The sequence below is a fragment of the Corvus brachyrhynchos genome, unplaced genomic scaffold, assembly GCF_000691975.1.
Source record: "Corvus brachyrhynchos isolate BGI_N302 unplaced genomic scaffold, ASM69197v1 scaffold97, whole genome shotgun sequence".
Classification (NCBI taxonomy): domain Eukaryota; kingdom Metazoa; phylum Chordata; class Aves; order Passeriformes; family Corvidae; genus Corvus; species Corvus brachyrhynchos.
In genome coordinates this window covers 903,631-928,894 of record NW_008239758.1, presented here as the reverse complement: position 1 = coordinate 928,894, position 25,264 = coordinate 903,631, and the positions used below count along the sequence as shown (strand labels likewise).

The window sequence follows — 25,264 nt, the reverse complement described above, 5'->3', positions numbered from 1 at the left end:
TGCATCCCTGAAGAACCTGCCCCAGAAGCGTTTCCATAGCACTCAGCTTGCTTCTAAATTTACTCAGAAATTCACTCTTACACATACAGACTTCCTCAGTGCCAATCCAGCTCTCTGCTCTGCCCAGATTACAGTGTTGTGATGTCTGTCTAAGAAACGTTCCATGGAAAAGCTGGGAGAAGGCAAATGAAAGCATCTACAGTCTGGCACTACTGCTGGGAGCATCAACCAATTTTTAAACCCTTTCATGCATCTATAGATCAAGCACAGAGCATAGCAAAAACATTAAACAAGAGAATATGTTTTAGGGAGAGATCTGAGAGACCTTGATCTATTTCCTCAAATACATGGCAAGTTTTCTGTCTCGACACGCCCATGTGAGGAGAGTCGGTGTTTTTCCATCAGCCATGACTTCACTGAAATGACTCAGGAGCTCCAGTGAAAAATCTCTATAAACATTTATGCCAAGTTCTAATGCTGTAATGATGAGCCAAAAAATAAGAGTGGGGGTTAGGGACAGGAAGCGACCTCAGTACTACAAGACTCGAGGAATATTTTCCATGTCAATTTTTACATCTGCCCTTAGAAAAAGTAGTAGAAAGTAAAACATGGTGCACCACTGAGCTGAGCCTCTCAGGCTTGCAAGTCTCATCAAAGAGACATTATAAAAATCTGTGTGAGACTTCCGGCAATTCCCTCCTGCTTTTGGCTATGCTGGCAAAAATAAACCCTTAAATTGGGAACAAGCAGCCCCATGACAAGTCTCCAGCATATTAAAACACTTAACTTCAGTAGCAAGCTGTAAAATCTACAAGCAACTACCATCTGGAAATAACCAAAACAAGTGAGTTAGGAATTATTTGCTTTCTGTAGAACTTTAGAATCAGTCTGCCTCCCTGGGCTATAATCCAGATTAATTTACATATAACTTCTCTTTATCTCTGCTAAATCATATTGCTATTTTAAGAAGTATGGCCTTTCCTAAATCAGATTTGTGTGGTTTTGTTCTTACAATTACACTAAATTGAACTCTGGCTACTCTTTGTGCCATTCTTCTGATATATGCCTGAAGTAAGCATATCTAACTCTTTTATCTTGAACGTACTCACCGATCTGTGGCCAAATTGGACATAAACGTAAGTAATTTATTAATTTGAAGTTTGGTCTCCTGCATAGCAGGCAATACTTTTTACTAATCTGAACTAACCAGCCTTCACAGCCGTAGCAGTTTTTCCATGCAAGCATTCAAATTTTCCTTCGTAACTTTTCAACTTCCTTCATTAATTCCTCATTTCATGTTTTCAACAGTAAAGCAAAGTTCTAAATCAGCTCTGAATTGCTGGTGAAAGGCTGACTTGAAATTAAGAAATCAGGAAGTTTTCTGTTTAAAAAGTTTGAATTACTTCAGAGTGAAATTTTAAAGCCTTTAATATCCGTTTGACTTATTACACTAAGACAGCATGGTTGAATTCCTTTTTAGGGCCCTGGACAACTATCCATCCATGCACTCCTGTTCTAGTTCTACTGTTGAGAACAATGTCACTGTGATTCTCTTGATGGATTGAAGTGGTTTTAGTCTCCTTTGGGCTGCATAAACTGGGTTAGCTCAAACCACCTTCACAGGGTATTTAAACTAACCTGGCTAATGTGAGAGTCAGATTAAGAAGGCAAATGCAGCCCCTCCCTGAGGCTGAGCTCCAAGGCAGTAATCTCTGCAGAGGGGAAGTAACCTGCAGTCAGGATGGGAACTCATGGAGAAAAGGTGGATGTCTGTGGCCAAAGGATCAGGTTTTTAGAGGCTGACATGCCAACTCTATTTTCCTCAGCCTGTACCACAGCACACACCTGCCTACGTCCCAACTGAGTAACTCCACTGCACACCACACTCCTCAGCAGGGCTGAGCCCCGACACCTCCTTCTCTCTGAGCACCAGGAACCCCCACACTGCTGGATCCACACATTTCTGACAAACATACAAGCAGCTCCCAGAACCACTTGGGTCTTGTTTGGAAGCAAACCACCCAACCAAGCTCCACCATCCCAGGCCCTTTGGCAGGCCCATCCATGGAGAGCTGAAGGCCTCCCAACCCCATGAGAAATGATACAACCAGACAAAACCACAGCTACTGCTACACTGGGAATACTTGAAACATGTGGTTTTCATGTTTTCCCAAACACAGCAAAACACAACCAGCAGATAACACATTCCTTTTGAAAGCCTCTTAAATGCTGCTCAACACAGAGCCTGTCCGCCAGCAGCCGGGACACAATCCGGGCAGGCTGTGCAACGGGAGGGGTGTGGTGGTGTTAGGAGACCACGAAACTGAGACTGAAAGCCCCTTACAAGCTCAGGCCATGAGGCTCCAGCTGCACAAAAGCCCTTTCACACAAGAGCTTCGCCATGGGGGCACCTGGGAGAGAAACACAGATCACATCTGTACTGGGAGAACTGAGGTGGTTTCCCAGTGCTGGGACCACACCACGCACCTTCAGCAGGGGCTGCCCAGAGAGGCATCACTGGAGATACTCAAATATTCAGACACTTTGGCTGGTCCAAGCCTTGAGCAACCTGATCTAGTCAGACTTGCTTTCAGTAGGAAGCTTCACTGAAGACTTCCAGAGGTCTCTTCCAACCTAAATTATCCTGTGCTCCGACCGCACGACCAGATGAGATGTGGTATGAATCATCACCCAGTCCAATGGGAGTGAAGTCTGGCCGCAAGCAGGGGGTGGCAAAGTCTGATCCAGTCCCCTGTGGTCTGGTCACTGCTGACAGCAGGACTGGGAACTGACGTGCTCTGCCGAGCATCTACAGGTTAGGAGCAGCCAGAGTGAGCAAAATGTGGCAGGATGTTAATGCCTCAGTCTGCCCATCACAACACGTTTAACACGCTGCTGCCGGATTGGAAAGTTATGCGAAAAGCTAGCAGCATATTTTGACTAAACACAGATTTAAAAGAAACACACAAACACAGAGAAAAAAAGCCCAGAAGAATCAAATCTAAACTTTAAGCCTAAACTACCTCACAATGTTTATTTTTAAAACAGACCATCCAATTGCAATTTTGCACCTATGATAAAGTGATCATTAAAGTAACTTTCCTCCATTCTGGCCATCTGAAAATACCAAAGACAATTACAAGTCTGGGTAACCTCTGCTGTAAGTTAAAAGTTATTTTTAAAACCAGGATCTATTCTAACTGTGATAAGACAAGCATTGGCTCATGAACTGTTACAAATTCACTTCTATAGTTGCCCTGATTGGAAAACACAAAAAAGAAAATAAACGGATGTCTTCAAAAGAGATGGAGGAGCTCAGTGCAGAGGTAAGCAATCATAGGTTGCCTCCACCTGTAATAAATCCACCAAAGAGGAAGGCCAGCTCCTGCATCTGCAGCATGTGAGCCTCCTCCCACCCACACCAATCTGAGCAAGCCTAAGCAGAACACCAACCAGACAGGAATCCCACTGGGAAGCAAAAATTGCTGAGAACACATTTTCTAAACACAGTCAATTGGGGAGCTAGAGCTGACACACAGTGAAGTCAATTTTCTCTGAACCTTGTTACTCTCAAGTCTACTTGATGCACTTAATGACCACAAACACAGGGACTTCCCTAAGAACAGTCCAACATGCCCTATCACTAAATGATTTTAAGCTAAAGGCAGACATATCAACAGACAACTTTCCTCTTCCTGTCCAGGCAGTTCTCTGGAAAGATCATGGTATGAAAAGACAGTACTTGCCACAGTAGGTATAGATGAGTTTAGAGTCTATAAAGCGAACTTTGAGGTTGTGCAGGACGGCAGGCTCGTGGAGATAACTGAGTGCTGTGAGGTCATTTTCACCAACGAGGATGTCAGGGTTCCGCAGGGGCGGGAGCTCCTTCGTCTTCGGATCGAGGCTGTACTCTAGGTCCTGAAAATCAAACAGAGACACTCGAAAGAGCTAGTGTTTAGGTTTCTTAATTCAGTTCCTCCAACTATTCTTCCCAGCAAAACATGCTCAAGGTAAAAACACCACAACGCAAGATTTCAATTATCTAGTGATTTGAGTTAGCAGCTCTTTCTCCAAAAATGTCCTTGAAAATTTCCCAGAGGGGTTTTCTATATGTACAACAGGCAACTGTATGGAGATACCATCTTTTCAGACTATTACTTAAGCAAACCCCATGCTTCTGCTGCCATATCTTTTTACTGGATAAACCAAAACATGCTACATCACAAACCTAACCAGCTTTTCCCCATTGCTTTCCTCTTGAGTGGAACAGGCAGGGGAAGCAGATTCCCACCAATCTACAGCCAGCTTCGTACACAGTAACACAACATGGGAACGTTGGGAGAACACCATGAAGAACATAAAAACTGAAAAAAATGCTACTTAGAACCTTTCTTGGATATAAATTCATCTCTAATATAGATGTTTTAATTGCATCTGTCTCTAGATCTAAAATCACTTAATTTACCTGCTATTTCCATGGAAAAATTAAACTAAAAGGATGTGAGCTTTTCACAGACATGTCATCATTTCTCAACACTGTACACAGCACCCTTTTTGCAATGCCCTTAATCCTTGCCCTTTTTATCTTTATTAATTTTCTGCTGGTTATGTTCAACTTAAAAGTCACAGTTCTTTCTCTGCAACACTGTTCTCCTAGCAACCCTGTCTCCCTGGAATAGCAAACCAGGGCTATACATTTAATGGCATAAGTAGAAAAAGATGATGCAACTGAACATAAAAGGCAGTGGATAAAAGCGACTGCTTTTTAATTTATTTTAAAAAGGCAAAATTGATTTTTGTAACTAAGCAGTAAAATTTGTCACACCAAAAAATGCTGCAGAAAGTGAGTGGACAAAAGCAATTGCACACACCTAAATACAGCTATATTTTGACAGCACAGCTTCCTGCAATAGATACATCAGTCTCTGGTTGAGAACAAGAACTATCAGCTTACAAACAATATACAGACTTACCTTGCCCTCTTCAAGTCGAAGCTGGAGGACTTTATCTCCAGGTTTATAATCTTTAAGAAGTTCTGCTGACTTCCAGACCTCCTCTGGATCAGGGATCCAAACCCTGGCATACTGCAGTACAACAACAGCAAGAGATCAGTGAGCTTTTGTTGCACTATAGTTAAATCAATACACATGACACTAAAAGGATTCTTTTTTCCATTTTAGATACATGTTTAACAGATAAACTCTTATCAAGAGGCAAGTTAATTAGTACATCTGAGGTGAATAACTTGTTCTATTGATAAATGGCTACACAAGCATAATTTTATTGCCTATGCAGAGACAAAAAGGCATTTTCCATGTAAAAGATATTCCAAGACACATGCTCTATGCTGAAAATCTACAAAGTAAAAAAAAAAAAAGAAGTGTTTTCAGAAAGATCAAAAATTTGGCTATCCAAAAAAACTCTTTGAGTAAGTTCTAAACGCATTTGTAGCACATTTTATAGCCATTTTTGCCTTTTTCCCCCCCCCCCAAAGAGAACACTATGGCCCATCTGTGTTAATTTAGGCAAAGCTGCCTGATCAGGGGTTAAAAGCTCTTTCCTCTGTAGTTACAGAGAGCTAGTTTAGAAATGATTATATCCAGAATGCCAAAAGAAAAAAACGGAAAAGATTTGGTTGAAAAGGCCTCCAGATAACAGAAAAAAAACCCACAACAAACCAGATTCCCATTAATGACTATTTTCATACAAACTTTATTCATAAAAGTAACCCAGTGCAAACATATGATTTGTTTTCAAAAACAGCAAGAATATTCATATTTTTAAATGAGTGAAGATACAATGGTTACCTCATTCAAGAATCAATTAAAGACTTATGGAAACCATCTGGTTACAAATACAGTCACATGGACATGCAAATACACACATATGAAAACAGCTCTTGAGTAGAACAAGGAAAAGGGCTGTGACATTTTTAACATGTTACAGCTCCTGAACCAATGCTCTTGCAATGCCTAGAGAGCACTGAGATCACACCACACCCAGCACCTTTGCAAACAAAACAGCTTCTGGGCTCTGGAGGTGCACTCATACACCTCATTGCAAAACATTCTCAATCCTATAACATATTTGTCAAAGCATGGCATTTGATGGCAGAGAAAACTGCATTTGGTCACACACAGCTTCACCACCTAACATCTTACACAACTTATTTTTGTATAGCTGCTTCTGCCTCAAAGAATGCTGAAGCTTTTTTCCCCACTTATAAACACAGTTTTCCCACTAAGGAAAATTACAAACTGCTTGTTTCTGCTAGGGATTTTCTGAAAGACTTAATGAAAAACTTCATATTGCTTTCCTGCTGCAAGACAGGACCCAATAAAACTGAGCAGCAGTTTAGGGAGCAGGACCTGCACAGCCCCAGCCCCTGGCCCACGACAGGGAAGTGCACCTGCCCAGCTGGAGGCTCAGTGCCTGCAATAATTTTGAACTTCAGGAAGCAATTTGCTTCCCATACCCGTGATGATCCTCAAGAACAGTGCACATGAGTAATTTACAACAGCCTAAATCAATGGCTTTTACCCATAACACAGGGCAGCCTTTAAAGCACTGCCTTCACCCCAAGAGCTCCCAAGCTCCTGAAAACCTTACACCACGCACACAAACCAATTCTCTGTACCGAGTGAAAGGAGAAAGATCATGAAATAAATAAATAAAAACTCACTTTCATCATTCCCACTACACAGTATGTCATGCTCCCACACCTGGCCTTTCTCCATCATCACTGGGCATTAATGCCAGCCCTAAGAATCTACTTTATACAAAGACAAGCAGCTTTGCTCTTTGTAGTCAGTTTCTGCTTGTGTAGCTTATTTTTTTCTTTGAGCTTTGTTAGTTCCATATATATTTGCTAGTGTTTTCAGTGCGAAAGTGCTGCATTACTTTATTATTTGTATAACCTCTTCCCCACTCCCCAATAGATAAATTATTTGAAAAATGAAAGATCCCCAAAACAATTCTTCAGTATGTGCTCCTGCCAATCACAGAGCACCGTATATAACAACAGAGGAAACCAGCAGCAGAAGGCACAGTTTGGGCATGTGGATTAGCTGTTTTCAGCCCTTCTGCATCCCCAATTCACAAGGCAAGAAACCTTGTCTGAGCTAACAAGTGCATGTGCAATGCAAGAACAAACCCACAGAAACTACAAAGTAAGTCCAAAATAATTAAACAGGACTTGACAGTAGAGGTGCCATATTAAAGTCAAGTAGAATGCTAAGGAACAGTATTTTCTTTCCACTTGGTTTGAAACAAAAGAGACCCTGTAAAACTTCATAATTCATAAACTCATTATTTCATATAATAGTAATTTCAAATCACAATTTCATATCATAATTTCAAATCAAAAAATCAGTAATTCGTAAGGTACATATATCCAAACATAGCACAATACACTTGTTCTCAGAATTCTTTTATTTTAAAAAAACCCGAAATCCCAAAAAACAAAACCCTGCCAGAAATCAGGGCAGTTTTTACAGTTTAACAAAAGACTCTCCAGACACAGCTGCAGACTGAATTCATACCACACTTCAGCCAGGTTCCATCGCCAAGATGCAACAGAAGTTCCCCATCCCCAATATTTCTGATAGGATATTCCTTCGAAGGAATTAACAGAAAGCAAAGTAAATGTGAAAGAGGAAAGCATATAAATGTTGTCTAGCAAAAAGGACCAGCAGGCTGATTTCCTTTAGGCTACACAAAGAAAAGTTTCCTGACCAAAGAAAGGCAGCAGCCTGAAAGACACAAATGCTGATAACCTGAAGCAGCAAATGCTGTGTGGCAGTTTCTAACTATGTGATCCACGGCAGCATGAAAGAGGCATCTTTAATTTATCCAGCTAAAACTGTACATTTTCTACTGTCTAGAGAAGGGAAAAAGAGAAAGCAGAAAGCACATCACCATAGAAACTGAGCTACTACAGACAGCTGAACCTTCCATGACATATCCCTACAGATATTAAAGCCATCCTATGAGTGCTAGGCTGTAGCTTTTCATCTCCAGCATCAGAGCCTAGCCTTAAATCCCTGCCAAAGAAAACACCTGGAAAAAGGAATGGGTGGGAGGAAAAAGAGACAAGTTCCTCATCATAAGTACTGAATCATTTCACAACATTCTCACCTCATTAACTTAGCAGAATGGTTTGCAAAATCAGATTTTCATGCTGTCTTTTATATAATCAGTTGATACTAAAATTCCATTGCTGCCTAGCCTTTAATGGGATCCAACCCCACAGAGGAAAACAAAGCACCAACACTGGTGGAAACAGGACCAAGGGCCTCTCTTGGGAAATACCTTACACTGGTATCTGCTATTCATCCCTCTTTATTTACTAGTATATAAAATAGAGTTTATGACAACATTAGAATAAGGCTAAAATAAGATAAACTTCTAGTGACACTGATTTACAAATCGGCCTTATAAAAAGGCAAGGAAATTCTAGTTTAAAAATTACTATGGTGTCTAAAATTCTAGCACTGAAATGGCAATATAAATTACAGCAAGAATTGAATGAACTTTACTTTAATTGTCCTGATTATGATCCATGAATACATTACTCCTTGTGGTAGTTCAAGGCAAATTCTGACCCACCAAAAAAAAAAAAAACCAAAAAAAAACCCAAAACCTTCTGATAGGGGAGATACAAGTTTTGACTTAAGGAAAGGCCATGAAATTAAATTTTAGATAAATATTACTACCTTTCATGCCAGCCCAAGCTTACCACTAGTGTCACTTGCACTTTATATTTCAGTACTGATTTGGCTCAAATAAAGAGCTCTGCTGTCCATGTAACTCCTTCCTCTGTGGATAGGATTCTGGCTCAACACTGACAACTCCCTCTCCTCACTGGAGATGTGGGACTGGGAGAGGCACGGGGAGGACACACAGCACGTCCTCCCACCCTACAACAAAGGATACCCGCAGCCCAGCATCCACAGCACCACTGCTTAACCTAGACTAGTTTGAAAGGCAGGATGAAAATAGAAGGGATACAGATGAGATGTCCTGGAATTCAGAAGAAAATTAAATAATTAAATGCACAATGACAGGACTATTTCAGATCTCAGTTTCCTGACTCTCTTCCAGCCTCAGCAGACCAACATAAAAAACCCAGCATCTCCAAAATCCCCTGGAAGCACTTGTTCAAGGAAGGACAAGATGGGCAATAGTTTATTGATATCTACAAAGCAACTCCAAAAGAGTTCACAGCAAAACAACAAACACAGAAGTTTTCACGTCTTACTGGTGGGTCAGAAGGTTGGCTGCATTACTACAATTTTACAAAATAAGAAAATATAATAGAAAATCACAGTATTCTGTCATACCTCAGGATTTCATCTTAGATCACATGAAGAAATCAGCAGACTATAATAATTATCTATCAAATGAGACCATATGACTCACAAAGCCTCTCTTCTGAGATATTAACCTCTTGAAGTACTAATTGACATTGCTGACAAAACTGAATTAGCAATGCAAGCGGCTCAGCAGTCTTGTCAGCAGGCAAATACTTTTCTACTTCCATTGCACAACCACAAACACAGCAGAAGGAGATACAGCTATCTTCCCAGCTCACCAGCTCTTTGGGTAAGAGCTGAAAGGGTTTGTTAAATGATCTACACCCTAGAAGGAAAAAGGAAATTTCAACTCAGAGAAAGCTGTCCCTAGTTTCTCAGCACAACCTATCCATATAAGTAAACTTGTATGATTTTCACTTCAGCAGAGATCATCTCTTTTTTTATTTACAGACAGCCTCAAAAACCACAGTCTTTCACATGTTAACGGAAAAAAATATGCGAGACATTGCCCCCCTCCCTTTCAAGAATGACCTCGGGTCCGGGTAGGAATAAAGCAGCTCATTTATGTCTGGATCAAAGAGACACCGTCAATTCTGGCAGCATGAGCTGAAGGAGCCAGTGGAACAGCAACAGCTGGTGAAAGCCAAAGCCAAATTTCACCAAAATTATTCAATGTCAACTTGTTGCTGACTGAACATGGCCACCTGGAGAGAGCAGGCTGCACTGTTAGGCTGGAAAAAGAAAAGTGTCTCTGCTAGTAAGGTGTAACAACAAAACAGAGCACAAAGTCATCAAAGTTCACACTGCAGGGGTGTTGAACTGATCTATGCAAAATGCAGAGTTATTACAAAAGGATTTCTGAGCTGTGGATTTCCTTGGCCAGGCTTGCTTTGAAAACACAATTTGATGAATAATTTCTCTTCAGCTTTATATTTTCCCCTATGCTTGGTTCATAGTGCCACCACCAAATATAGTAATACTGAGCCTAGAAATACTTGAAACAGCAAAGTTAGTTTTTAAAAGCTCTACATAAGCAGATCGACAGCCAGCTGAGTAACAGGCAAACACAAATCCTAACGTGACCAGTCTGGAATCCCACAAAGAGATCACGATCCCTCACACAGCAGGCGCGAGGAGGTCCCGCTTCTTCCACTGCTGAGACCACTAAAATTTGTGCCACCCATCCTGTGATCCATGGGCAGTCCCAAGGACACACTGCACTCCTATGATCAGAGTGCTGCTGCTGCCTGCACTCTGAAAAGTCAGACAGGACTTTTCTCCCATAAAAATGCCAAGTAACCAGGGAGGGTTGGAAAGTAGAGCATCTCCATGACAAGCGGGCTGCTGCAAAACCTCTGACCAACTCATCTTAATTCTTCTTAGAGCCAGAGGGAAATGGAATCATTAATTTTGGAAAAAAAAAATCCAAACAGAAATTATAGTTGTCTTAAAGGCAGTAGCACTCCTTGGGCATGGAGCATATTTTCTGTCTTGTTGCCCAGCAACAGCCATTTATAAACCTCTTGTAGAGTTTAAAGCCTGCTATTTACAAAGAATTCATTTAAAAATAAATTTATATCATGATATACAGTAGGGGAAATGTAAGTGAGAATTTGTATTAATGTTTTATCTGGGCAACAACCCCACATAATTTACCTCACATGAAGATCAAAAGCCCTGTGTTATCCTGTCTGATGGGAATTCCGTGACCAGCCACAAGCAGAGCTCCCAAACAGCATCCAGGGGACAGCAGTGACCCAGGGTCTGAGCCATCCCCTAAGCTACCAGCACTGAGTTTGCATACCACTGACACTGGGTCTGCAAATCTGGCTCACAGTTCTGCAGGTAAGGCACTGCATCTTTCACCACTCACGAGGAAACTCCTTCAATCACAGCTCAATGAGAAAAAGTCCGTTGTACTTGAGTACTTCAGCTACCCTATAAACATCCACTGCATTTGAATCGTACGGATATAAAAGCTTTATTTTCCTCCCTCCTTTCTTTCCTTCTTTTAAGGATTTTTACAAGGCATTCTTTGTATTTAGGGCCTGGGGACTAGAAACAACAAAAGCAACTTGTATGTCATTTGCCAAACGCCTTGATTGTACAAGGTACAATCAAAAACTATCAGCATCCCACACAGAATCACTGCAGCAAGATCTGTATCTTCAGCCACTGCAAAAACATCCATTGACTTACCTTTAGCTGAAAGTTAGGGATGCAAAAAAAAGCTCAATCCCAAACACAGGGTATCTATATACACTGAAATTCAGAGAAAATTATCACCCAGCAAATCTACACCTTGGGCCTGACATCAAGGCCAAAAACCGCAGTTTTACTTTAAAATATCAAATCTATCAAAGAACAGTTATATCCCAAGGTCGTAATTGATACGATTTTCCTAAGAAATATTTTTAAGGACTTAAAACATGTGAAATGTTTAAAAGTCGTGCATTTTCTTCACCTTTAAAAACACAGCTTTCTGCATTTTATGTTGATTGTACTTGACCTTCTCTTCAAAATGTCGTACAGAGGGAGACAGATGTGGTTTATAATCAGCTGTTATTAACCCAGACAATACTTCAGCTATTTAAATGCTGCCCATTCACCCCCCTAAGCTGCTGCATGTGGGAACAGCTCTTGTTAGCTCCTGTTGTACTTCACAGATCCCCTTTCACAGGCTCTTCTCCACCCTCCCCAAGCAGCCAGCCATCCTCAGCCAGTGGCCACGGCTACATCGTGTACTCTGTGACTTACTGGGCATGTGATGCCAGCACCACCCTGCTGAAACCCCTGGGCAGCGATGGGAAGTCACATGGGACACTGCTTGGGTACACCCTGGATTTGCCTACGTGATGCTGCTGAGAGAGCTTAATCAAGGCTGTATGATCAACTACAGAAAAATGAGACATGTTTCACAAAGTGGCCCAGCCAGTCTGTTAAAAGAGAAGCACAGATACATCCTTCCCTATGTCCCTGCCACTACCACGAGCCCACGTGGATGGCAGGGACATAAGGAAGGATGACAAGGAGTGATGCTCCTGCACCTCTGGCCTGAAGCTCCCCACCCATCCCAGCTCCCCAGAGGACACCTCATACTCCACCAGTCAGCAGCAAAGCTGCAGTGTAATAACCCACCACAAACCCTCAGTGAAACAGCAGCGCTGCTATCTTATTTCATGCAATATGCTATTCTCATTTAATTCAGTTCATTTAAAATAAACCAGGCTTAAAAATACACATTCACAGAAACAGCAATGCTGAAGAAAATTTTGTGTTTGAAAGTGTTTTGATTTCTAGACCTGTCAGAGGAATGAATGAGGCTCTGAAGAATCTTCAGAGGAGATGGCAGTAGCAGCGAGATCAAACCCACCAATGTTCTGGACACTGCTTGAGGCACAAAACAGCTGAGTAATCACAGTAAGATCTGCAAAAACACTGAACAGAAGTGTAACGCCTATCACAGACTGAGTGACAAGAAGAATATTCTGACTCATGTAAAATTTCCTTTGTGGTCATACCCACACAGAGAGGCAAACACTCTGTTGCATTTCGATCTGTACCACCAGAATGAAGGCCAGCAATGAATTATATGCTAGTGATTTCAGAAAGAAGTTAATTATAAGTCTGCCTTAAAACTCACAATTCATTCAACCTGAAAAACATGTTACAAGAATTGTACAAGAGTGGCCACAAGAAATTTAAGGGCAAATGAAACAACTGCAGTTACCGTGAATATTCAGCTAATGAGACATGTTGCACTGAAAGAAACAGCATTAAGGAAAGGATGCATGATTTCATGTTTGTGTGCTTACAGTGAATGCTTCTCCAATTTAAAAACTTTAAAAAAGCCTACACCTAAGAACATAAAAAAAAAAAAATTCAACATGTCGTGATTAAATGCATGGGTGTCTAAATTTAAGATTCAAGAACACAAACATTGTAAGAGCAAATAAAACAAGTGGCTGCAGGATTTTGTTTTAAGATGATGCAAGCCATAATAAAGACTTGACAGCATAACTAAATGGATAAATAGACATAGTTTCCAGACTCCTGGTCCAAATTCAGTCCAGATCCTTGTGCTTCTTCCCTATTTTTCATGCTGATGTCACACAACAAAACACTGACTTCACTTTCTCAAGTTCTTAGATGGATTTAAAATCTTACAGGAGCTTTCTACAATTATTTTCCCCAAAGTTTCTGGAGACCTGGCAGACAGGAGACAGCACCCCTGCAGCGCTCCTCACAGCACAGAGCCAGCCCCAGTTTCACCCCAGGATGGAAGGGGCTGCCTGCAGCTGGGGCTCCCGGCTCACGCACACAGCAGGAGGAAGCGCTGCCTTCGGCCTCAGAGCCTCTGCCTCAGCACACAGCCACCTGCATCACTGCCGTGGCATCGCCTGCTGGACCCTGTACTGCGCAGGGTGGGACAATAAAGGGCTGCACTCATCAGACAGATGTGCTGCACCGTGCTGTGCCACAGCGCTGCAGCTTGGAACAAGAAGCTACTGAGGAAGTAGTGGAGCCGTAACTGCTCACCTAGCTCACAGAGGTGAAACAAGGCTTCATTTTCTGCTATCTGTAAAACATCTGGACAATTGCTGACTTAATTGTGAAAGTTTAATTTAAAAGTTAAAAATTAAAGTAAATATATTTGAGAGTAGATAAGGCTGTACTTTTCGGAGTGCCTTTCTGCAAAGTTGAGCTCAAGTCCAAAAGCACCATCTTATTTTTACTTAATCCTAGCCCCCAAAAAGTCACATTTAAAGTAAAACACCAAACGGAGGTTTTAAAAATCAAAGATTAACTGAGTATTTTTTGTTAGACCAACACAGAAGCCTCAGGCTGAGATGCAGTTGCATCATTAAAACAGAGCTGACTTAGCTTGAGTTATTCAAGGAGAACTAGTTTTAGTCAGCTAGCCCAGACCGTAGCTGTCATCATGGACCGGTCCACAGCACAGACACCCTTCTGCTCTACTGCAACAGCAAACTGACACCAGTGAAGCACATCTAATGAACCATATTTAGTTCCACCAGTCCTTCATGGGAAATTAACAGTAATTTACAGGAAGACCTCACACAAGGAAACCAGAGTGACCTGGCAAGCTCAAACTCAAAACCAGCGAGCAGAGTTAGACCTCCCCAAGAGCTGGGGGAAGCTGTGAAAGCAGAACTGGGGTTAGTGGCCACAGAGCTGCTCTCAAAAACTCCCCAGCAAGAGCAGCAGCATTACTTCCCCTGTCCTGGCAGCCCCTCACGGAACGGGCACCGGAGGTGCAGCGGGGCCGCGCCGGCTGCGAGCGCCCCGGAGCCCCAGCAGCCGCTGCCCCCCGCCGCCACGTTTCAACAGAACCAGTAGCCTGCTAAATTACGGCAATTTGCAATTAAACAAATACTTGCAGATAAACATTCAAATGAATGTGTTGTGTGACAACGATGTCAAACTGAAAAGAACGCCACGACTAAGCTGGACACAAACATTGGGCACAAACATTAAGAAAGAGCGACTGCATGTTAGCAGGTGAGCCCTCTGCCCTACTAGTGCCCCCGACTGCCACGGCAGCTCATGGGAAGCACCCCGGAGCTGCACAGACAAGGGAAGTTACACCCTTTCACACTACTTGAAGCATACTTTCAAGCATACCACACTTAGAGAAACTATCCCGCTCCTTTTCTCTGCAAGTGTTCTCTCTTTGATTGCTCGCAGAAAGTTTCAATCAGCTTTACAGTTCCAACGCGTACGGCTGTCACAAGGAAGAAGTGTACCAAGACATGAAATTCTAACAACTTCTGCAAATGCCTCTCCTCATGCAAGATTTTTTCTAAGTGCAATGATCTCCTAAACAATGAATTTAAGGTCTGACAAAAAGTCTTCTTTATGTATCTCCAAGATCCTAAGTCCAAACTCAACTGAAATCCTTATCAATAAACTCTTATACTATAATACTATAATACTAATAAGCACTTATATGCTTAGCTATACAGTACTACATGCCTATGTTAAAACCAAGAAAACAACTGAACATATTCTACTTACTTTAACATACATATACTCTAAAACATCTATTTCCATCCCGTATCTCCAGCAACAGAGATTTTCAGCACTTTCAGATGCAGCTGGTATTTCCTTTCCAGGCAAAATAGGCTCAATCTCCATGGAACATATTTCCATATCTCTTGTGTTGGTGTATACTATCTCATAAGGCAACTTGGGAATCTCTCTCTCTGGTTTCCCCAGCAAAACAACTGAGGTCATCTGCTTTAAAGATACTTATGAATAACCCATGGAGTCTGCAGAAAGTAATGTGTGACAAGCCATGTTGGGGCAATGAATTCCCTCATTGTTAGACTGACTCATAATATTTTTAGGTTATTTCTCTGGCTCTACAAAGCACAAGAGTGTCCTCCTGTAAATCACAAACTAGTTGTAAAATTCTCCTGTCTTGTGATAATCAAATGGAAGAACTCAAGGACACCACTGGTAACTGGAGCAAGACTTTATGATTTTTCATATTCATGGGTAGGTACATCACTCAAATGAGAGATTCCTGTTTTTCCATATTTAGGACTGTCAAACTAGAAACACAGTTTATATCTACCCATACAGCAGCCCTGGAAAACAACATGACAAACCACATGCCACACTTACCCTGTGTGAGCTGCTACAAACACAGAATGAGAGCTCTTCAAAGCAATGCGGCTTTAGCCTTTACATTTAATCTTAAAGCAAAGGATCTCATCAGACCACAATGTAAGTGGCCTGGAAGAGTCTGTTTTCAACCCTCCTCCTGCCTCCTAAGAGCTAAATAAACTCAACAAGCTACATCTGCTATTTGCCAGGGGCAATGTGAATGACCCTAACAGCCTCACCCTATAGCCACACCTGAAGCAGGGTTAAAAGGAAAAATGGAGACTTGATGAGCAGTGAGAGAAATGCAACAGCTTCCAAGATGTTCAGAAAGTAGCCACAACTTTCACCAAACAGCACAGAACTGACAGACACAAAAACAGAGCTGCATTCCTGACTGATTCTCCTCCAGTCTAATCCTCATATTGCTCCCTCAAACTATTCGTGATCATGGTGACTTCTCACTCGTACTTGTTTTTTGATGTTATGTTTGTACCTTCTTCTCCCTCAACATTCTAAGAAGCTTTACCCCAGCCTTGAGTACCTCCATAGCATTATTATTCAGGGAAAGATCTTGCTCTTGTCACTGACTAACAGGCCAAAGAAACTAAATCCATGCCACTAAGGAGAACAGGTGTAAAACACAAGATCTCTGCTTCTGTAAGTAATCCATTTGCACCTTAAAATTTACCTTAAAATTTGCAGATACATTAAAAGTTGGGTCTTTAAAAGTATCTGCAATCCACAGACATTCAATGGAGTGGAGTCTTTAAACTTCATTAGCAGTGCCTAATGTTTCCTGTGCTTACCTTCCAGCTGCTTAACATCCACAATTCAGCAAGGAAGGCACTTCCTAATGTAACCACATTAACTACTTTGCCTCTTTAAAAAACAAACAAACAAACAAAAAACCAACAGAAAGTCAAAACACACAGAACCCACACAAACTGTTTTAACAGCATTGATTTCTTCTTTCTATTTTATTTGTATGTAAACAGACTGATACATAGAAACAAACTACTAAATACTGCAACTAGCTGCAAGCAGCAAGCAAAGCAGCTGTACTGCGACAGGAAAGGCACAGGGAGTGACCTGCAAGACCAGGAAGACCCCAAAATCACCATCATCAGCTCGGTAACTCTGCTATGGTTTTCATGTCTGTGCAGTGCTGGGCAGTCCAGGTTATACATCTCACACGGTGTTTCACAGCAGGCTGCTGCCTGGAGGAGACTGAAAACATGGACTGTGCTAAAAGATGAGTGGCACCATGAGAGGGCAGGGTCCTAAAAGTGGAAGCTTCTGCTGAAAATACACTCTAGCTATTAAACATTAAAACTGGGGTTTAAGTAGACAGGCCCTAACTTATTGCAATGCTGCATACACAGAGCTTTCCTCAGAGAACTTGACAAAAGACATCCCTACGATGTATTAGTTGTTTTCCCACACGAATCATTCCTAACAGCTATAGGACAGCAAAGTTATTTCCCTGCCATAAGAAGAAATAGAGAATAAAGGGCTTGATCTTTCATAGTTATGTGCTCGATTTGAAAGCACAAAATTAAGCAATGTGTGATTACTCACACAGGATAAAGATAAATCTTTGCAGAATCAGGCTTAAGCAAACCCAGGGTTAAGCAAAGCCAAGGACACGGAGTACAAGGAGGAAATGATGCAGACCTAAGCAAAGGGTGGCACTGGCACAGGCATGTAGCACTGTTCTCTGCCAGCAGAGTCACCAAAAGCCTTGCCATTAGTGTTGGTAAACAAGGCCTTAGCAACCCAATCATACAACTCTGCGTCATGGATCCAGCTCCAGAGTAAAGCCAGCAAAAGGGAAAGTTACAGCCACTGGCTCTGTACTGAGTCAGTGAATTCAAAACAGTCTGAATTTTTTCTGTCTCCCGTGACTTTTAGATAACAGGTTTAATTTCATGCCTACTGCGTTTCCACATTCTTAAAAGTTCTGATACCAATTTGAACCAGCCAAACTCTTAGAAACAACATCCCTGTTGTAGCATATCTTAAGTGGGGTTATGATCCATGGAAACAAGCAGAAAGGCAAAGTTTGATGAAAAAGTCAATGTCACAGACATGAAGCAAATTTCCAAGAACCATGGGTTTATTTTTGACCATAACACCATATTTTCCTGCAACAACAACCACCTATTATTAAGGATAGATAGGAAGCTCTGCCTTGCTATTTCAGCAGCAGAGAAGACAAGCAGAAGGTACATTCTGCTGCTTCAACTCATTCGAGTGCCTTGCTAATGAAGCATCAGGAACAATAGCCTTGCCCGAACGCTGTTCCTTGGCCCCGGGCCCAACTGTTCAAATACTCACTCTGAGAGTCAAGCACGATACATGCAGTAGTAAACACTGCTCCACTACAGTGAGCACAAAATTAGATCAGACATAACCTCTGCACCTTCCAGCACGCGAAGGAAAACCCAGCCAAGCAAAGGAGTTCAGACTCTGCTCATCCCTAACTTCACACATGCACACAAAGCTAAGGTGACTTTAATCAAGAGGCATAAAACAAATCCCAAACTCCCTTTTATCAGAGGAGCTCTTGCTGCTTGACAGGGCAAAGTGAAACTGGGTCCATCATCTCCCCTCTAGCCAAGATGCCTTTCAAACCAGCAACATCTGTACATGTGCTCATATACACATGCAGGTGTCAAATACCCCAGCAATACAAGCAAAACTTCAAATAATTAAATATTTACTTTGTGTATACTTTGGGCTGTCAAGGAATGAAACCTGAATTCAATTAATGTGTATAAATTACTGTATTAATGTAATAAGTAGTTACATATTAATGTGTATAAATATCTAAAGGAGGGGGTGCCAAGAGGATGGACCAGGCTCTTCTCAGTGGTGCTGAGCAACAGGACAAGAGCCAGCAGGAAGAAACTGATGCTCAGGAAGTTCCATCCTACTAATATGAGGAAGAACCTCTTTACTGGGCAGTGACTGAGCACTGGAACAGGCTGCCCAGAGAGGCTGTGGAGTCTCCCTCACGTCAGATACTCAGAACCACCTGGACACAACCCTTTGCCATGTGCTCTGGGATGGCCCTACTTAAGCAGGGAGGTTGGCCCAGATGACCCACTGTGGTCTCCTCCAACCTGACCCATTCTGTGAATGTCCCTGGAGGCCACCCCGAGCTCCACCAGGTCTGCTGCAGAGGCTAATCCAGGCACAGACCCACAGCAGGCCTGCCAGCTGCACACTGCCTTCCCTCACAGCAGAAACCATCACTGCTTAACCTCACTGCCACTTCTTGCTTTTTTAAAATCCTATTAAAAATAGACCATCCAGAAACAGTGCAACCATGTGCTATTGGACATTTGTGTGACTTCCTCCAATTCAGCTGGCTCAATGAGCACATTTCAGTAACAAAAATGCTTTCTTTAATACAATAGAGATTAGGCAAGGAGTCTCACAAAGAGAGACAAACTACTTTGTTACTAGAACACATGGAGAGAATTAAACTCCCAAAGGTCCTACAAACAAACCCTAAGAGTTAGGTACATCTCTCTATCCCTTACAACACAACTGGAGCTCTCTGGCTCAACAAAAGATAATGATGGTGGTCATTACACACATTTTCTGACATAGCAGGAGCTTGGCAGCACTTTATATGATCATTTATTTATCTAAAAATTAACAGTAATCCATTACTTAACCCATCTGGCACATGCTATAAAATCGCTGCAGTAGAAGCAGACTGCAAATAACCAGTGGCAGCTCCATGTACAGGCGTTACTACTCTGTAAGTGTTGCTGATTACAATTTGGGGGGGACCCCACGTAATCCACTAATGTTACTAGGTAAATGTTTTAATATGACATTCAAAGCATTGAACAAAAAAGATCTATTATTATAAATGGGACCTTCACAGCTCTTTACATGTAACAAAGAACCCACACAACTTTCAAGATTAGGTCTACAGAAAAAAAAAAAAAAAGTATTTTAAAATATAAAGCTATTATCACCCCTCCCCAAAAGCAGTTCCCATCGATGCTACACTTCCAGTGTTTCATCAGGACTACAGGATACACCCTCCCAGAAGCTATTTGTGGGCTGTGAGAAGCTTTCACAAACAGCTTGGTATCTCTTTGACCTCACCAGAGTGGCATCATTTCCTCCTCCAGACACACTCAGTGTCCAGGGGAGCAAACTGGGCTCCAGCTTAAACCACGGCTTGGGTGGCCTCCCAAGGCTCACAGTTTATTTTAACAACAGATTGCTGACACGTCACAAAACTGCTGTTGGAAAGGTAAGAGCTTTTTCAGTTTCTTCAGCTGCTGTGGCTGACACCTGACTACAGAGTATTAGCACAGGCCTGGGCCCTAGGGTACATCACCATGTCCCACAGCCATAGGGAGGAGGAGAGAGATCCAGCAGGCAGGAATTGTGCGGCAAGATGGATTTATTTAATTATTTTACAAACTCTTTTATAGACTTTTTTCTTCATAGTCTAATTGGACAAAGGACCAGCCACCCCTTGGGGGTGATTGGCTAAAATCCTAAAAGATTCATTGTCAAAATATTTTCTACTGTACCATAAACAAGACTTTTCAAGGTTGCAGGTGGCTTGGTTGTTTACATTCCCTGCTACCTCTTCTGTGAGAGAGAAAAGTCTCTCACAGACTTAGAAAATAGCAAGAAAATCCTCGCTAGCAGCATTTTTGTATCTACAACAGAGAACAGGTTTTTTTACAAAAACATAACAAAATGTCAAGGTTAGGTTAAACCAAGTACTGTTGGACTGCTGGGTAATTACATCCCCAGCACCTTTAGTTTGAAGGCACCAGGAGTAAAGTGGGTGCACACCATTGTGCCTTGGCACCGGCACAGCTGCCATCGTGTCTGTTCCATGCTTACAGAACGCTGAGATCACATGCAATAGTTTTGTTGCAAAATGTGGAATACATAAAAATTTTCCTAAGGATGTTCTTTGATGTGTGATCTTTGTATACTTTCAAGCCTAATCAACAGGAAAGGAGATTTAACCTGTGAAACAGATAGCAGCTAACAAGCTCTAAGTGATGTCCAGGTGTTTGAAAGGCAAAGTATTTGCTGGTAGAATTGCCTTAAGGTTTAGGGCTTGACATGCTTCAGTGATCTCAGGCCTACTGGGAGGTTAACAAAGCTTGGGAAGAAGGATGTCCATTAATAAAAAACTAATAAAGCCAACTCAGGCAACTGTGCTGAATCAGTTCTGACTGGGTAAAAGGTAATTCCAGCAGGGGCAGATCCTGACCACCAACTCACAGCCACCGACCCAAGAAATCACCAACCCAAAAGAAGAGAAAGACTGAGCATGCAAGACTTAGCATGAGAAGCAAGAGAATCACTAACCAACAGAAGACAGAATTCTAATTAATAAGAGAACTAGGTAACTTGTAGCCAATGAACATTAATGCCTTTGTTTGCTAAACTGTGTAACTGGTGAAAAGTTTTGGCAGTCGAGGTGCTGGCTTTGTGGACTTGCCACCCAGCACCTCTTTCTGTGCAGAACTGTAAATGAGTCAAATATCTCAACTCTGTGTGTGGATTGGCCTCTTGCACGCCGGGTGAAAGAATCTATTCTACAACAACACTGCACAGCGATATGCAGTACTATGTAATTAAAGCAGCTTTTTTCAAATCCCAAGAGAAGTCCACTAATAGGCACGGAAATTTTGAAATAGTTACATTTTCTCTCTTATGCTCAGGTTGTTTTTTGCTATATTTCCCTCCCCATGTAGCACTAACACACCCAAGCAGAGCCATTACCTGGTCAGAATCCGCTGTCTGCCGTTTTTGCTTGCAAGGATCCAGCACAAGCAGGAGAAGACCAAGCATTGTAACACCCCTGCTTTCACCCCCAGAGCAGCTGCTGCAGACAGCACAGGGATAGCAAGAAAGGCCACTTGCAATGCTGGGGACAGCACAAGCAGCTTTTTGTTCTATGCAGTTTCCTCTGACACTTCCCTAACTCAGTTTATTGCTCATAAACCCTCAAACTGAGCCATTTCAAGGTCAGCTACTGAGTTCAGCTTGCCCAGGCCACGCTCTCCAGTGAAAACTGTTTACTGATTTCTCTATGTTCAAAGGAACATTTCCACTCACTAGAACTGAAATTGGATTAGACCCTGTGTTAGGACCAAACTAGCTCATCTCAAAGATAATGCAAAGGGAAGAGCATATTGGTAGGAGCAAGAATGAAAATAAATGAATGTCTGACTGAATGGGTAAGTAAATAAATCAGTGCACTGTACACAGCCATACAAAAGTCAAACAGAAATCCCAAGAGGGCAAAGGAGCATGCTCCAGGAAAGCAGAACATGAAAGAGAAACAACTCAAACCCAAGGAAAAATAGATGGAAATGGAGAACAAAAATGTCACTGCTTCACTCTGACTTTAAAAGAGGCAGCATAAACTTAGTGTCTGATCTGTTTTGTTGATTTTTGTGCACAGGCAAGAAGAGCATGTGCTGGGGCTTGGTTTCACACCCCTGAAACTCACAAAGGTGATGTCTAACACAAAACAGGGCAGTTCCAGCAGAGCAGTCAGATGAATTCCAATTCTAGGCACAGCATTATCGCTTGTTCTTAAGTTCCACAGAAATCAAATTACACTTAACAAAAGCCAGCACATGGCCTAGATTGTCCCTATCAATTTTTATGGGTCAGCAGAAGTAGGTGTATAGCTGTTGTTGGCCAGCAGTTCCTGAAATGGCGATCAGCTACATCCAAGCATTGCTCAGTGGGGCTACAGTGAGCCAGGAACCACACCAAGATCCTCCCAAGTTTGTTTGCAAAGTCAAAGAACCAAAACTTTCAGAAATGAACTCACAGCAAGACCACCAACCTGCCAGTGATACACATCCAACAGGACAAGGCTCAAAGGTGTAACATTTTTAGTAAGAATGCCTGAGATGTAACTCATGGAACAGATTTAAGCTGCTTCACCCCAAAATTGAAGCGAATGCCCTCAAGCACAGTCTGCATTTGCAGTGTCACTGTGCACAGGAATACAAAGCCTCGCATGGTTTGGGCCCACTGCTCACCACTAGTTGTGAGTGCACTGGAGCCAGTCCTTTAACTTAAATCCAGATTTCCAGATTAATTACAACCATGACCAACTCCAAGGCTGGCTATACAGCCACCAAATTTAGAAACACACCCGGATGAATCAAAGCAATAGGGCTTTCAAAGGAGTGGCATGACTTCTTCAAAACATCTGTATCGCTGGTTTCTAACAAAAAATTATCTAGCTTGGAAAAATAAAGAGTTCCTTTCAGCTATTTCAATATGTGGTTGGGATAGTAGGTGATATTTTTATCCTGGCATGCAAAGAACCCAAACTGGAAGGCATAACATACTAGCAAAGCTGGACACACTGGAGCATACAGCAGAGCCCCACTTCCACCACCCAGCTGGAAATAAGTCTGTTCTCCCATTGTCAGACAGCATCTGAAGAAATGCTGACAACTTCTTTTCAACCCTGGTCATCCAGTCATTAACTTAACTTTACCAACAATTGTTGCAAGTTACACCAACACAGCTACCTGAACAGCATGGGCGAGCTGGGATGGGGGCAGCCAGTGGGAGAGGGTAAGAGAGCTGCCTTTGCTTCAGGGCACACACATGCACACACACAGCAGCAACGATGTGCTGAAAATTCATCCCTGACCCTGCCTGCCAGCAAAGTATCTATGCCAACACCATATGATAAGAGTTGATGCTACACGGGAAGCTCTGGTACTTTAAGCAGCTGCCCTGAATGACAATCTCTGCTTACCAGTTTAAAAAGATGTGAAATTCACTCTTTCTGTGCCTACGTATGTCTCTAAAGAGGACAAGAACAGCCTGTGGTGTGAGAGTGAAGCACAGAAGCAATCGCACTGGCCTTCATCACCCAGCGAGTCCCTGCTGCAGGATCATCCCAGCACTTGTCTGACTTCGTGTTTGCTCTTTTTACCTCAGCATGCTTTGACCTTAAATCCATTATTTATGTTACCTAATCAAGGATGAGATACTGAATGCTATTCAAACAGCATGCTGCCATTACTTGAGGAAAAAGCCAGCAGAGAAGGAAGCAAGCAGTCTCTCGAGCACCCAGCAGGTTTCCTACCCTGGCCTGTCCAACTCTGAGCCAGGCCCTCCTCAGGAATTACAAGGGGCCTTGAGCTTTCCCCTGTAACATGGTTCCAAGACAACAGCACACCCACATTTTTGGAGGAGCTTCTGACCAAAGGATTCAACCACTCAGTGAAGAGAATTCAAGGTCAGACGAGGTTGGAAATAAAAAAAGAAAGTACTCTGATCCACACTTTATGAGACATTTTAATTCCATAAGAACATCAACAGAGAGAGAGAAATCAAAACCACATTTCCAATATAACTCCTTACACAGAGGTCTATGGGGTGCCTGGAAACAACAACCACAGCTCTCTTGACCAGAACGGTAAATTTCATCCCTCTGGCATAGTTCAAAGAGACACTCTTGTACAAGACACAGAACACCAAGGTGTGCCATGTCACTGATGTATTTAGTATTCCTTAGGGGGTGCAGGCATGCTCCTCACCTCTCTCATTCAGTCTCTCCTACACAAATATATTCCAAGACACAGGCAACCTTGCTGAAGGGACTGTCCGGTTTGATTTGGCCTGATGCACAGCCAGTGTGATGTCCCACCACTCCAGACTGGGAGGACTCTACAAATAAGGTGACCTATTCATGTCAAAACAAAAAGTCTGTTCCCTTTCCTTCCCTGCAGAGTGCTAGACTGGGGATAATCCTGGAGTATTTCAGCAAGTGGCTGGAGGATCTAGATGGTGTGGCTTTCCTAACAACACTCTTTGACTGTGCAAGCCTTTTGAAAGAAGTATTTGGAGTTTGCCATGTTGTACTGTCCTGCTCAATTCCAGTGACCTCTGTCATCCCTTCTGCCCTTAAAGACCTGTTGGCTGTCATTTTTTTCAGATTTATGCATTAGCTCAAGGCAGAGCAATGTAAACAATGCATTGCTAGAGGTGAAAACAACCATTTCCACATCTCAATTTGCAGGCTTTGCCATCAAGATGCACAGGACAGTAACTGTTTCCAGGCAGAAGCTGATGAGATACTAACACACAAGACTAAAAAGATTAGAAAAATGTCTGATTAAAGAGCATATGAGAGTCACGCTGCGCATCACTGTTGACTGCAGGGCTTCTGAACGGCTGCCAGAAGAATATAATCCAAAGGTGCAGTGTCACCAAAAACCGTGGTTGAATATCAAAGCGCTTATGTCGTAGAAGCCGTTCCTCCTCAAGGAGCGGGA

General features: G+C 42.3%; 1 protein-coding gene across 16 annotated transcripts in view; it reads right to left on the bottom strand.

The window, feature by feature from the left end:
• Positions 1 to 15,587, bottom strand: part of MYO5A (myosin VA) — an 89,165-nt gene extending 73,578 nt beyond the window's left edge. For all 16 annotated transcript variants that reach the window (XM_017742562.1, XM_017742567.1, XM_017742568.1 and 13 more), the window contains exons 1-3: positions 15,354 to 15,587; positions 4,974 to 5,084; positions 3,747 to 3,918 (exon numbers count right to left, since the gene is read on the bottom strand). In XM_017742562.1, coding sequence (XP_017598051.1) covers positions 3,747 to 3,918; positions 4,974 to 5,084; positions 15,354 to 15,572 — 502 coding nt within the window. In that variant the 5' untranslated portion in view covers positions 15,573 to 15,587. The remainder of the gene's footprint in view (positions 1 to 3,746; positions 3,919 to 4,973; positions 5,085 to 15,353) is intronic.
• Positions 15,588 to 25,264: the final 9,677 nt, after the last annotated feature.